Below are 14,219 nucleotides of genomic sequence, written 5' to 3'. Positions count from 1 at the left end.
CAAGTTCGTTGATAAAAATGAAACCATGTTCGTTTCGAGCATCACGATGCGAATCCAATTCCATGACCTTTCGCTTCAAATCAATAGATCACAAAACAAAAGCAAAACCTTATTCAAACCGAATCCAATCATAGGTTCGCTTTCCCCTCTTTCGTTCCAACCACTAACATACGAACCCAAGATCGTTCCGGGTTCGTTCCGATTCGGTCGAATACACCCCAAAGCGAGCACTTGATCCCGAACACAGGTTCACATTTTATGATTGTGAAAGTTACGAATATGAGATTAGTCAAAAATCCAACAACGAACCCGTTCATACCTAATCGATCAAACACAGGTTTGTATCCGATTGCAAAAATATGTTATGATTCCAATAAGGTTCGCAGGTGAGATATTCACAAAATTTCAATTTTGACTTTTCTATTTGACCATTCAAATTGAAAATCAATTTTGATTCCGTCTTTGAATATGAAAAACATTAACCATCGGAACTCAATTTTTGAAAAACACCGAATTCACTTCCTTCAAATTGATTTTAGATCAAATACCCAATTTCAACCAAAATCGCAATCACTCTACATTCGTTCTTTATCTGTTATTCATCGGTTCTCAAAATATCAATTCATCAACAAGAATACCCAATAAACATCGAATCTCAAAATCATCTTTAACTTCTCATATCAATACAGTCACGAAACAAAATTGATTTTGGAACATGAGAGATTAGATCGACTCAAGAACAAAAATCGATTGATAAATCAAATAAGAGTAGTGAACAGAAATCAAGTCAAGACTTACTTAGTTTAAGCAAAGGATTTCGAGATACAAGATGAGTCGACTTGCGTTATTCAGAAGAACGATTTCAAAGAACGCTAAATCCGTTAACAGAGATTGATAATAGCAGGCCCAAATTCATATGAACATAAGTCGAATATATTGGGCTTAAGAACAGTGATTCATCGAATGAATAACAATAGGTCAAAAACAATTGGGCTTAATCAATGGACCTAGATCTGTGAAGCAATAGCCTTGGATTGAACAATCGATCAGATCCAATTAGAAAATACAAACAGAATATGAATCGTAATAAATTACCCAGATGAACAGTAGATGAACAGCATAAATCTCCGTGAACAGTAACTTGAACAGAATTTTGATTCCAAGACGCCAAAACACCAATAATCTTCAATAACTTGTGCAGAAAATCATCAAATCAAGAACCGATACTTCAAAAATAAATAGATCTTCAAAGACCCGCTTTGATACCACTTGTTGGGAATAAAACCCTAATTGTGATTTGACGAACAAGATGCGGAAAATAAGAACAAACACAAATAAAGAAGATATGTCGAATGATCACTTGATTTATTCAATTATGAGGAACAAATTACACTTTAAGAATAAGAATCTAACTCTACAAGAAACCTCACAACGTGGCGGCTACATTTTGCCACACTCTTAACCCTAATAATGAATAATACATGACTATTTATAGGGAAAAGACAAGTCTTGGGCTTTTAAACTACACTTCATCAAGGGGGCCCATTGCCATCATCCATGGAGTACTTTGAAACCCTACATTCTTTTTCACTAAAAACACCACCAAATATCACTTTCAAGTTCAAAACTCACCAAAAGCACTTAGGGTATCGTTCTTAGGGTATAGGAGAGTGGAGGTTGGCCAAAAGATACAACCAAGGCAACATAAGTTGCTTAAATTGGGCACAAACCCTAAAAATTAGGGTTTGCCCCAGTTTAGCGTATGGCCATCGTACTCCCACGTACGCCCAACATACGTGGGTGATTCCCGTGTCAAGACATGAGCTAGTATGCTAAGCGTACTCATAGAGTATGGCCCACGTACTAGATAGATAGATATTTTGCAATAAGGGGTTAAAAGGGAAACATACCCGACTCGAATGTTACATTTGGATATTATGTATTACTTGGAATTAATATTGGCTCGGTTAATTGCTAAGTGTATGCTTTAAAATTTGTATACGATTAGGATCATATAGCCCTAGAATGATTGATTTACCCTCATCTCATGTTCCTTGTTTGGTTGTGGACTTAGGTAGAATCATTATTTGGCAGTCTATGTGATCCCATTTTGTGTATAACTTGCATGCATAAAGAAACTGACATTGTTAATTAAAATTCTTGGTATTACAGAAGCGGTTAAATTGAGAATTCCTAGGAGAGCCTAGGTAATGTCATAATAGATTTTGTATGGTGTATAACATAGGATTGGTATATGGATTTAGTGTGGTGACTTAGAAGATTCAGTATGGTTCTTAAGGAGGGTACATATAGGTGTGGAAGGTAGTATTGGGCCCGTACTATTGAAAGCACAAGATATATACTCGAGACAAGGATGGACTTGGTGATTCTAAGGAAACCTGGATAGTGGGATTTCCCTCGCGTTTTATGATGATCGTTTATATGTTTGTATTTTAGTTTGAGTATGGTGGTGATCACTCGAGGATGAGGTTCTAGTTCAGGTTCTGGTTCTGGTTCTGGCTTAGGCACAAAACCAATTGATGAGAGGCTACGCGAGTTCATTTCGATTGAGATTACTCGTGGTATCTTAGATGCTACTCCTGTGATGCTTGGTAACATTAAGGAGAGAATTATGGAGCTTCTGGATGAGCAACTCGTGGCTTTTTGGGCTTAGATCGCTACGGGTCATTTAGGAGCATGAACTCCCTCGTTTCGGTAGTTCAAGGATTGTGGAACTCCAGAGTTCTTTGGGCTAAGTACCACATCCCTAGCCAACGTTGGATCTCTGACATAGAGAATACTCAGCATATGAGTTTTTGCTAATAGGGGGCAAAGGTAGGGTTTGCATCTTGCCTGCTGAGAGACCGAGCATGTGATTGGTGGGATGAGGTCGGTCGAGCATTGGGATCTGGGGATTTAATGACCATAACTTGGGGATAGTTTGTTAGGAGATTCCAGGAGGAGTTTGCATTGATGATTGAGGTGCAGCAGCTGGCGAGGGAGTATCAGGTGTTTTGCCAGACTACTGAGACTGTGGCGGAGATCATTGCCAATTTCTGTGAGAGGGACTTGTTAGTTCCGTAGTACGCTGCAGATGAGGATATGAAGAAGACGAGATATCATGACATGTTGAGGGATGACATTAGGGAGTTCATGTGGTTTTTGGGGTGCAAGACCCTGAATAATATGATTTAGAGGGCCCGCGAACGGGAGATTGAGCTGAAGCTTCGGACGAAGAGCAAGCCGGAGTAGGTACAGACAGTTGTGGGCCAGGCTAAGTGGCCCAAGACTTCTGATTCATATTCTAGGGTCCAGCAAGGTTGGACTTTCTGCGTTAGGCGTCACAAGCCACACAGTGGGACATGTCAATTAGTGGGATTGGGTTGTTATAGATGTGGTAAGATCGGTCATACAAGTAGGGATTGCCCCCGGAGTGCACTGATTTGTTTTCACTGCAACCAGACAGGCCATAAAAAGGACGATTGTCCAAGGTTGTCTAGAGGGGCAGTGGTGTCCTACACCATCCACCTTGAGGATTACTGATGGCCTCCATGGCAAGGCAGAGACACATGCGTTGAAGAGCACAATATTTTAGCTGACTACCGATGAGGCTCGAGCAGCACCGAATGTGGTTACTGGTATGTAATTTATTATATATTTATTTTTTTCCTTATTGATGCTTATATTGTATTTGATCATGTGTAGGGACTTTCTTAGTCAATGGTTTGACTACTCATGTTCTGTTTGATTCAGGTGCTACCCGATCCTTTGTATCTCTTGCGCTTAGCAAGAAGTTTAGTGATGCTCCTGGGATTCTGGATTATCTATTGGAGGTTGAGATTGGTGATGATCATTCTGTAAGTTCTTTGAGGGTTTATCGTGGGAGTGTTTTGAACGTATTCAGTGAGAGATACTCTATTTATTTGGTGTCGATTCCTCTGCGAGAGTCGAAGGTTATCATCAGGATAGATTGGTTGGGTTCCAATGGGTCCATGATTTACTATGAGCGCCACGTAATGAGAGTTCGAACCCCAAGTGGGGGAGAACTAGTTATTCTCAACAAGGGAGCTTCACATGGGTCGACTCTCTTTCAACCGTGAAGGCCAGGAGATATCTTCACGAGGGTTGTTCTGGATTTTTGACTTATGTGTCGAATACTAGGATTGGGGGCGCGACGACATTGAGTGAGATGCCCATTGTTCGGGATTTTCCTGATGTGTTTCCCGATGATTTTCCAGGAGTGCTTCCTGAGAGGCAAGTCGAGTTCCAGATTGATTTAGGCCCTAGTGTGGCCCTAATATCCAAGGCACCATATCATTTGGAGCCATTATAGATGCAGGAGTTGTCTACGTAGCTTCAGGAGCTGCTAGACAAGGGGTTTATTTGACCGAGTAGTTCACAATGGGGAGCACTGATCATGTTCGTGAAGAAAAAGGATGGCTCACACAAGATGAGCATTAAGTATCAGTATTTGAGTAATCTAGTTGTGACGAACCATTACCCACTTCCGAGGATCGACGACTTATTTGACCAGCTTCTGGGTGCATCTTGGTTTTCCAATATTTATTTGCAATCAGGTTATCATCAAATGAGGTTCAGGATGATGATGTACATAGAACGGCGTGCAGGACCTATTATGGTCATTAAGAGTTCGTGGGGATGCCATTCGGGCTAACCAATGCACCGGCTTCGTTCTAGGATCTCATGAACCGGGTATGCAGACCGATGTTGGATCGATGGGTGATCGTGTTTATTGATGATATTCTAGTCTACTCCAAGACCAAGGAGCATCACAAGGATCATTTGCGGGAGGTATTGGAGAACCTGAGGAGGGAGAGGTTGTATTCCAAGTTCTCCAAATGCGAGTTTTGGTTGCGCGAGGTGCAGTTCTTGGGGCACATTGTCAACCAGAAGGGTATATTGGTCGGTCCGGCCAAGATCGAGGCCATAATGCAGTGGGAGATTCCGAGAACCCCATATGAGATTCAGAGTTTTCTAGGTCTCGCAGGGTATTATCGGAGATTTATGCAAGATTTCTCCAAGATTATTGTACCATTGACCCGCTTGACAAAGAAGAATTTCACTTTTCGGTAGGGGCCCGATCAGTAGTTGGATTTTAAGACGTTGAGACAGAGATTATGTGAGGCCCTAATTATCACGCTTACCGAGGGCATGCATGATTTTGTAGTCTACTGTAATGTGTTTATATCGTGCTTGGGATTTTTCCTTATGCAGAGGGGACATGTTATTGCTTACGCTTTAAGGCAGATGAAGCCTCATGAGGCGAATTACGGTATACATGAATTGGAGTTGGGGGTTGTGGTTTTTGCCTTCAATATTTGGAGGCACGATCTGTATGGGTTTATGTGTACTATTTATACTGAACACGAGAGCTTGAGGTATCTGATGGATCAGACAAATTTGATTATGAGGCAACAGAGATGGTTAGATGTGGTTAATGATTATAATTGTGAGATCATGTATCACCTTGGGAAGGCCGATGTTATGGCCGATGCCTTGAGTTGTAAGGCAGTGAGTACACCTATCGCGGACATATGTCTGAGGATGGTTATTATCTTGCCTCTGTTGGATATGATCAAGAAGGCTCAGGTGGAAGGATTGAAAAAGGAGAATCAGAAGGCAAAGCGGATCACAGGGAAGATTCCTTATTTGTTAGAGATAATCGGGGTTTGCTGACTCAGTGTGGTAGAGTGTGGGTTCCAACTACTGGTGGGGTGAGGCAGACGGTGTTAGAAGAGGCTCATAATTCGGAGTTTTTGATCCACCAGGGGCCACGAAGATGTATAGGGATATGAAGTTGAGCTATTGGTGGCCCTCTATGAAAAGGAAGATAGCATGGTTTGTGGAGCGGTGCCTGACTTGCTGGAAAGTTAAGGCCGAACATCAGAGACCTCACGACAAGATGCAGCTATTACCCATTCCCATGTGGAAATGGGAAGAGATCGCCATGGTTTTTATCACAAAGATGATAAGGACGTCATGTGGAGATTCTATCTGGGTCATTGTTGATAGGTTCCCAAGAGCACACTTTTCATTCTGATTTCCGAGAGTATATCAGCCGATAAGCTGGCTGACTTATATATTAGGGAGGTGGTGGTTCGGCACGGAGAGACAGTTTTGATGGTTTCAAACCGAGATGTTCGTTTCACCTCCATGTTTTGGAGGAATTTTCATGAGGGGTGTGGGTACTCAGTTGTATTTCAGTACATCATATCACCCCTAGACTGACAGACAGAGTAAGTGGACGATTCGGACGCTTGAAGATATGCTCCAGTCATGCATGTTAGGTTTTGGAGGGAGTTGGGATACTTATCTTCCATTTTCCGAGTTCTCCTACAACAAGAGTTATAATGCTAGTATTGATTGACCACCTTTTTGAGATGTTGTATGGGAGGATCTTCAGGACCTCGGTTTGTTGGGGCGAGGTCGGGCATCGGGTCATGGGTAGTACTGAGGTGGTGCTCAAGACCACTGAGTTGATTCAGCAAGTGCGCGACAGGTTGCGAGTCGTGAAAACCGGCAAAAGAGTTATGCAGACTGCCGTCATTCAGACCTCGAGTTTCATGTGTGAGACTTTGTGCTTCTGAAGGTGTCACCTTGGAAAGGTTTCATACGGTTTCGAAAGCGGGGCAAGTTGGGCCCCCGGTTTATTGGTCCCTTAAGGATTTCTGCCTGGGTGGGCAAGGTTATGTACCAGCTAGATTTTCCTGATGATCTCAGTCAGCTCCACAATACCATCCATTTCTCTTAGTTGTGTAAGTGTGCGGCCGATGATTCCGCAGTGATTCCCTTGGATGACATTCAGGTCGATGAGCACCTAAACTATATGGAGAGGCCGATTGCGATTCTTGACAGGAAGACTAAGGCTCTGTGCAACAAAGTGGTGAACCTAGTGAAGGTGCAATGGAAGCACCAGAGAGGCTCTGAGTGGACGTGGGAGCCTGAGGATGAGATGAGATGAGGGAGCACTACCTAGATTTGTTTGTGTTAGTGGACTTCGAGGACGAAGTCTGATTCAAGTGGGGAGACTTTTAACGTTCAATATCAGGTACATTTCAAATTATAGCTAAAAACCCAAAACATTTTCATTTCCAGCCCCTACGCATGGCCTAAGTTGGAGCTACGCCCTGCGTAGCTCATTTAAATTGGTCGCGACTTCGGGCTCGTACACTCGGAGTACGTGTAAGTACGCAAGGTGTACTCGTGTAAGGTTCAAACACTATTTTTTAGGGTTTGGACTCTATTTTAAGGACTTTATGGCCTGAAGCCTTTCCTTACCTCCAGCCTCCATCCCTCTTAGCCCCCAACTCGAAGCCCTAATTCTGGTGCGCAATTTTTGAAGCTTTTAGTGATTTTTGGTGTTCTTGGTGGTGAAGGAAAACCTTGAAGTTTTGGTGTTGCTTTCAAGCTTTTGGATCCAGATTCTTCTCACCTTTGTGCATCTTCAAGAGGTATAAAGTTCAAATCTTGATGCTTGCCTTGCTAGATCTTGTTAGGTTGCAAGTTATGAACTTTTTGTCCCAAAAACCTTGGTCTCTTGAATATTGTCCAGCCCAGACCATTTGAGTTATCCTTTCAAGCATTTTAGAGTGTTTAATGTCATAAAAATGCTAGCTTGATCCTTAGCTTTCTTCTATGCAAGATTTGTGGAGTTTTAGTTGGTAATATATGTTAGGGTTTTAGTTTTCAGCTTCCTTTTGCCATGCAAAGGCGTAAAGGTTTTGACTTTATGACTTTAGATGTTTATTAGGCTTACATCTGAAGTTTGGACGTCAATTCTTAAAAGATTAAGACCTTAGTTTAGAGTTTGGAACTCATGTGATTACGTTGGGTGTAATCCTGAGTACGCTAGGCGTAGAGGATTATTGGTATATAACCCTTCCAAGGAGCGACTGTACTCATGGCGTCGTGTGGAGTACGTTGGGCGTACTCCCAGAAAACCCATTGGGCTGTTTTTAGACCTTGGGCCATTAGGGGTTTTGGTCCTTGATTAATTGGGTTATGTATGGGAGGGGCAAAATGGTCTTTTGCCTTTAATAAGATAAAGGATGATTTGGACCATTGATTATGGGTTAAAACTCTGATTTTAATTAGGATTATCTTTGGGTTTTGATTAGTTTGAGGAGCCATGTTAGCAGCCGCTCGAGTGAGATATTTAGTTACCTTCAGCTAGAGGTGAGTCTTCATACCACTCTAGTGGGTCGAAGGCAGCAAGGCTGACCCACTTATTCGTATGTCTAGAATGTATGTAATTATGTGACTATTACTTATATGATTGTATGATATATGCATGAGCCAATTTGGGCTCAGTGCATTATGGACTCGGGGTTGATACGGACCCGGGGGTTGATATGGACACGACACAACTATTTGTTGTTACATGGGGTTGATATGGACCCGAGGGTTGTTACGGGCCTAACACAGCCACATGCTGTTATATTTATGTGTATGGTGCGTGTGGTATTTTGGGGAAAGTCACTAAGCTTTATGCTTACAGATATGTTTTTGGTTTCATGTACTTCTGATACAAAAGGGAAGGGCTCGGCGTGATGGTACATGATTCTTCCCCTCATTATTTCTGCAATATGATTTCTTTTACTCTGATATTTTAGGATGGTATGTATTTTGGATGATTTTGAGACATGTGATGTTTGGGATTGATGAATTTAAAAATGAAAATTGTATCACCATTTTTGGACTGTTACAGAATGCATCTTGATTACCACTCACGTCATAAATCGTCTACTTTCCAAAGTCATCAAAAAAAACACCATACGAGATCTTGCTCAATCAAAAACCTGTTATGATTACATGAGAGTTTTTTGGGTGCTTAGCTTACTACAGAAGCACAAAAACGAAGGGAGATAAATTTGAAGTTAGTAGGAGGCTAGGAGTGTTCCTTGGATATCCTCAAGGAAGAAATGGGTATAAAAATTATGACCTTGAACATAAGAAGGTTGTGATAACAAGAGACGTAAAATTTGTTGAAAGTTCATTTCCATTCACAACAAGCAAGAAAGATGATGATCACAAGACAATAGTTCTTGCATATCCAGAATATAGAACTTTTGAAGATCCTTGTAACTGCCACAATGACACCATTCCGATAAAAACACATGAATCACATGATCAACAAGAAGGTAATTTGAGTCTGGATTATAACCATTCAATCTATAATGATGAGAACGTACATCATGAGGACGAAAACATTGAGAATTCTGAGATAGATACTTTTGTTACTACCAATTTCGACAACAACACTAAAGAGAAAAAGGTTAGATTTCAACCAAAACATCTCAAGGACTTTGAAGTTAACTTTCCACCTTCAGTGGACCACGCGCTGCACACGTCTAATCAAAGTTATTCAATGGTATACTCTTTAGCTAATTGTATTTTTTATAAAAGCTTTTCAGATTCTCACAAAACTTTCTTAGCAGCCATCGGTACAAATGATGAGCCACAGAATTTTGTTGAAGCAGTACACGATGATAAATGGAAGGAAGTAATGGAAAAGGAAATCAAAGCTCTATAAGATAATTGAACATAGACTATTGAAGAGCTTCCCAAAGGAAAACGTGTTGTTGATTCAAAATGGGTCTATAAAATATAATGCAAACCTAACGGAAAAGTTGAAAGATACAAAGCGAGACTTGTTGTGAAGGGCTCCACACAAATGGAAGGAGTCAATTTTCATGACATTTATGCGCCTGTTGCTAAGTTGGTTATCATTCCTTGTCTACATTTTGTAGTTGTCAAGAAGGATTGGATCGTGCACCAGTTAGACGTCAACAATGCTTTCTTACATGGCGATCTGGATGAAGAAATTTTTATGAAAATTCCTCAAGGTTTTTCGAGAAAAGAGGATACTAGAGTTTGCCGGTTAAGAAAATCACTTTATGGGATTAAAGAAGCCTCCAGAAACTAGTATTAAAAATTTACTCCAACTTTACTAAGCATTGTGTCACACCCCGCTAAAGCGGAAACACGAGGCGTGGCAGTATAAAGGGTTTCATAGCAAAAGTTAAAAGACAACACCAACCATAGTATTAAAAATCATTACAATTTTACAATGGGTTTGAACAACTTTTAAAAGAAATTACAATGTAAATTGAAATACAACACATGTGAATGCTCCTAAAAGTGAAGTGTCCCTAAGTGCCACTTACTCGCTGATTCCTGAAAAAGCATGTAAAACGAGCGTCAACTATAAAAATAGTTGGTGAGTACTCAGAGATAAACAAAATAATATTGGTTCCATGAATTGAAATCAAAGTTTTGATAAAAGTTTCCAATAATAAAAGTATATTGTTAAAATGAGTAAATAAGTTTGTAAAAACAAAGTTCTTTGTCATCATGAGAGATAAAGTATGTTGCCCAAATAAGATGCAACATTCATATTCTCATGGAAGATAAAGTTCGTTACTCAAACGAGTAAACAAGTTTCATTGCTAAAATGAGCAATCAATTTCGTTGCTACAAGGAGCAAACAATTTCATTGCTAAAACATGTATATAAGTTTTCAGTAATAAAAGTTCGTTGTTGTAATGAGAAACAAAGTTCATTGCTATAATTAATAACAAGTTTATTGCTATAACGAGAAACGAGTTTGTATGTGTATGAGCAAACAATGAGTCTCAACCAATCCTATGACTGAAGCCCTATCAAGATCTATGCTTATCGTTCCATATATGAATATGGTATCATGCACTCCAGCAATAGGGCGAGTGAGGAGTTGTCAATTCCTAATAGCGCTATCCATAATGACCATTGGCTCAAAGAGTTAATGGTTAGAGATAAGGGAAGTGCCTTAGTACGATAAGTTCTCATGTTCCGTGTTGCATAGACATACATAGAGATACATAGCAATAAAATAGCAATCATGTTTGATACAAATCAATTTAAATACAACATTCAAATAATAGTTTTTCGGGACATGCTTTTCCACCCCAAAACATAAAAACTGAAAATAGGGGAGTGCGTGAATACTCACAATATGCAAAATATAGTAATCAAGTTTATACGAGTCAACTAAATATAACGAACATAAATAGTTTAGGACATGCTTTTCCACCCCAAAACATAAAAACTGAAAATAGGGGAGTGCGTGAATACTCACAATATGCAAAATATAGTAATCAAGTTTATACGAGTCAACTAAATATAACGAACATAAATAGTTTAGGACATGCTTTTCCACCCCAAAACATAAAAACCGAAAATAGGGGAGTGCGTGAATACTCACAATGCATTTAGATTATGCAAATGGTGCCTTGAACTACGTTCCACGTGTACCACTACCGATTCCTACAATAATGGTATTCGCTAGTGAGTCTCTAATCGAAATCTAACACTAGTATACTTACTACTACAATAGAATTATGCCAATAATGTGTCAAAATTTAATATTGATAAGTTACAAACATTTTTCTGTGGAAATTAAGTTTCAAAGAATCAATTGTTATATAACAATTTAAGTGGAAAATTTCCATTATTGAAATATTAATATTTAACATTTTAGAGGTGTTCCAATGATTAAATATTCAAAACTAAATCAATTTAGTTCTAAACTTTCCCAAACTTTGTATTTCATTTTTAATTGAAGTCAAACACCTTAAGATAATTTTCACCATTTAATTCCATGAATAATCATAAAATCATGGAAAAATAGTAAATTATCATGAAAAATTCTTGTAATTTTTGTGTAACTGTTTTACAGTGTACATAATATAGGAAAAATATTAATATGTGTTTTCAAAAAGTTTAACACAATTTTTCTGATTTTTGTACATTTAAGTGTATTAAATCTTGGGAAAATAGAAGAAAAATAACATACAGAAGATACAAATCATCAAAATTTTTATGTATCATCCTAACATATTATAAGAGTTTATGGTAAATTTTCATGAATTTTGGATGAGTAAAACTATTTTTCCTGTTTTTAGTCCATTTTAAACACAAAAATTCAAGAAAAATAGATATACATTTTCAAAAATTCCCAAAATATTTGTCGGAGTCTTAAATATAAGGTACAAGCTACGAAAAATAAGAAATAATATTTTCACATTCCCTAAAGTGGTTTTATGATTTATTAGAGCTAAATAAAAAGAAAATTAAAAACCATACTAAACAGTAACAAAAATCGATGAAACTTCATGAGAGATGTTTATTAACTTAAAGGGTCATCCACAAATATTTCCAGAATTTATTTACAAGTTTAAGTATTTTATATGCTTTAACACTCTATTTTATTATTATTTTCATGTAAAAATAAAGAAAATATATATTGAGCTGAAAATTTCCATAATGCAACTTCAAACAATTTAATAACAATGAAAAATTGTTTTCTTATTTTTGATGTGGAAAACATGCCTAAAGGCTCAAACAATTATAGAGAAAATGTGATTCTTGTGATTTTGGTAAAAATTATTGATGTTACTTTGAGAATTTTTGCAACATGTTCCAAAGGCTTTTGAATCAAGATATTTTTATACCTCTTAATACATGATGTTAAGTGCTCAAGTTAATTTTTCCTTGATTTTTAGTGATGAATAAGATCTTTGAACATGCAATACAAAACTAGTATTCACAAAAAGGTGCTGATTGAGCAACAGTTTTGTAAAAATTGCTAAAAATCGAAATATTTGAATTTTCCAGTGAGGTCAGATGGGTTTGAAAGCTAACTCAAAATATTATATTTCAGAAAAAGAATCCCGAATTTTGGTTAAGAAATGAGTGAGATATGACAGTTTAAAGTCAGGTAAAGAAATCTGGCAGATTGCATGCATGGTGATTGGTTAGAAAAATGAGTTTTCATCATTTCTTTGAGTAAATCTTTTGAAATATTTTAAAAGATATCATGATAAACTTATACTCTAGTCATGTTTCCAGAGATCAAAATATTAAAACTTATCAAAATGTATACATTCATTTATGAACAAAATTTTGTTTCTCAAAAACTCTTAACTTGAGTTTGATGTTTTAATCCTTAAAATCGATTTTTGCACTAAGATCATGAACATGCAACCTTGTTTATCATACATGCATGGTGTTAAAACACATCCATGATGTTCTAAAAACCATTTTAACAAAAAGAAAACAAGTTTGAAGAAGATGAAGAAGTAGAAGTCGATTTTTGAAGTAAAATGCACATGCATGGCTTAAATCATTGTTGTGGATCTTCAAGAGATGTATGTTCTTTACCTTAAATTTATTTGTGGCTTGAAAAACCCTTATGACTCTCCATAATTTCGTGGTTAATAGGCTGTGGTTGTGGTGTTTGGAGAAATAAATTTGAGAGAAGGTAGAGAGAGTTTTCTAGAGAGAGAAAGAAGAGAGATGTGTGTGTGTTGGAGAATGAGAGTGTGAGAGAGAGACATGGGAAGAGAAGGGTCCGAAATTTTGAGTATAATAACCCTTTCTCATTCATTTTGTTTTATAAAATTTAAGTTATTTTATAGAATATCTAAATTTTATATAAAATGTGCACTAAAATCAAGTTTTTATTCATGAAACCTTGATTTTTGACTTATAAATTAAGGATGAATGTTAATGACTTAAATTTTTATTTTTCTTTGATTATATTTCCCTGAATTTAATTGTTTTAAGATAATATTATAAGTTTCATAACTATTTTTATAGAATTCTTGATGTTAAACTTTATAAAATTTAAGTTTTAGGGTTTTTAGGGTTTTTGAGAGTTTGTAAAAATTTGGATATCAAAATAAATAGAATATTTGAGACTTTAAATTATCTTATGGTATTATAACTCTTTTATAGTTATAAATAATGTTTGTAATTTATTTTTGTCGGTTTATTGGCATTCTATGTAGTGATTCCGAGATTCAAGCGAAATTGAGGAATCAAGTATACTAGTCCTAGTCTTCAACTTTGACTTAAGTTTCTATGAGACTTTGACCTAATTTCTACTTTTAGGTAAAGTGCATGATGTGTGTATATGATTCATGAAAAGGTGTTCGAGTCAAAGAGTGACCCGAATATGGATAGCCTCTACAGTTAAGTAGTTGTAGAATTCACATATCAATGTGAAATCTAAATACATTATCCATTGTTTCTAGTTGCTTCCAAGTTTCTAGTAGGTTATAACTGAGCTTCTAGTCACTAAGTCCTGTATGTGCCGTGCGTATATGTGCAACTAAGTTTATTCAAATCTAGAACCGACTCGAATTTTGACGGTTGTC

At 37.5% G+C, this 14,219-nt stretch overlaps 1 protein-coding gene across 1 annotated transcript; it reads left to right on the top strand.

The window, feature by feature from the left end:
* The first annotated feature begins 5,555 nt into the window (after window positions 1–5,555).
* On the top strand, window positions 5,556–9,553 carry LOC145122015 (uncharacterized). Its single transcript, XM_079057694.1, has 2 exons — window positions 5,556–5,802; window positions 8,856–9,553. Exons 1-2 carry the CDS (start codon window positions 5,556–5,558, stop codon window positions 9,551–9,553), a joined length of 945 nt encoding a protein of 314 aa, XP_078913820.1.
* Window positions 9,554–14,219: the final 4,666 nt, after the last annotated feature.

This window comes from Lactuca virosa, chromosome 6 (assembly GCF_052849685.1).
Source record: "Lactuca virosa cultivar CGN04683 chromosome 6, Lactuca_virosa_CGN04683_v6, whole genome shotgun sequence".
In the NCBI taxonomy this organism is placed as follows: Eukaryota; Viridiplantae; Streptophyta; class Magnoliopsida; order Asterales; family Asteraceae; genus Lactuca; species Lactuca virosa.
This window is presented reverse-complemented; position numbering and strand designations above follow the sequence as displayed.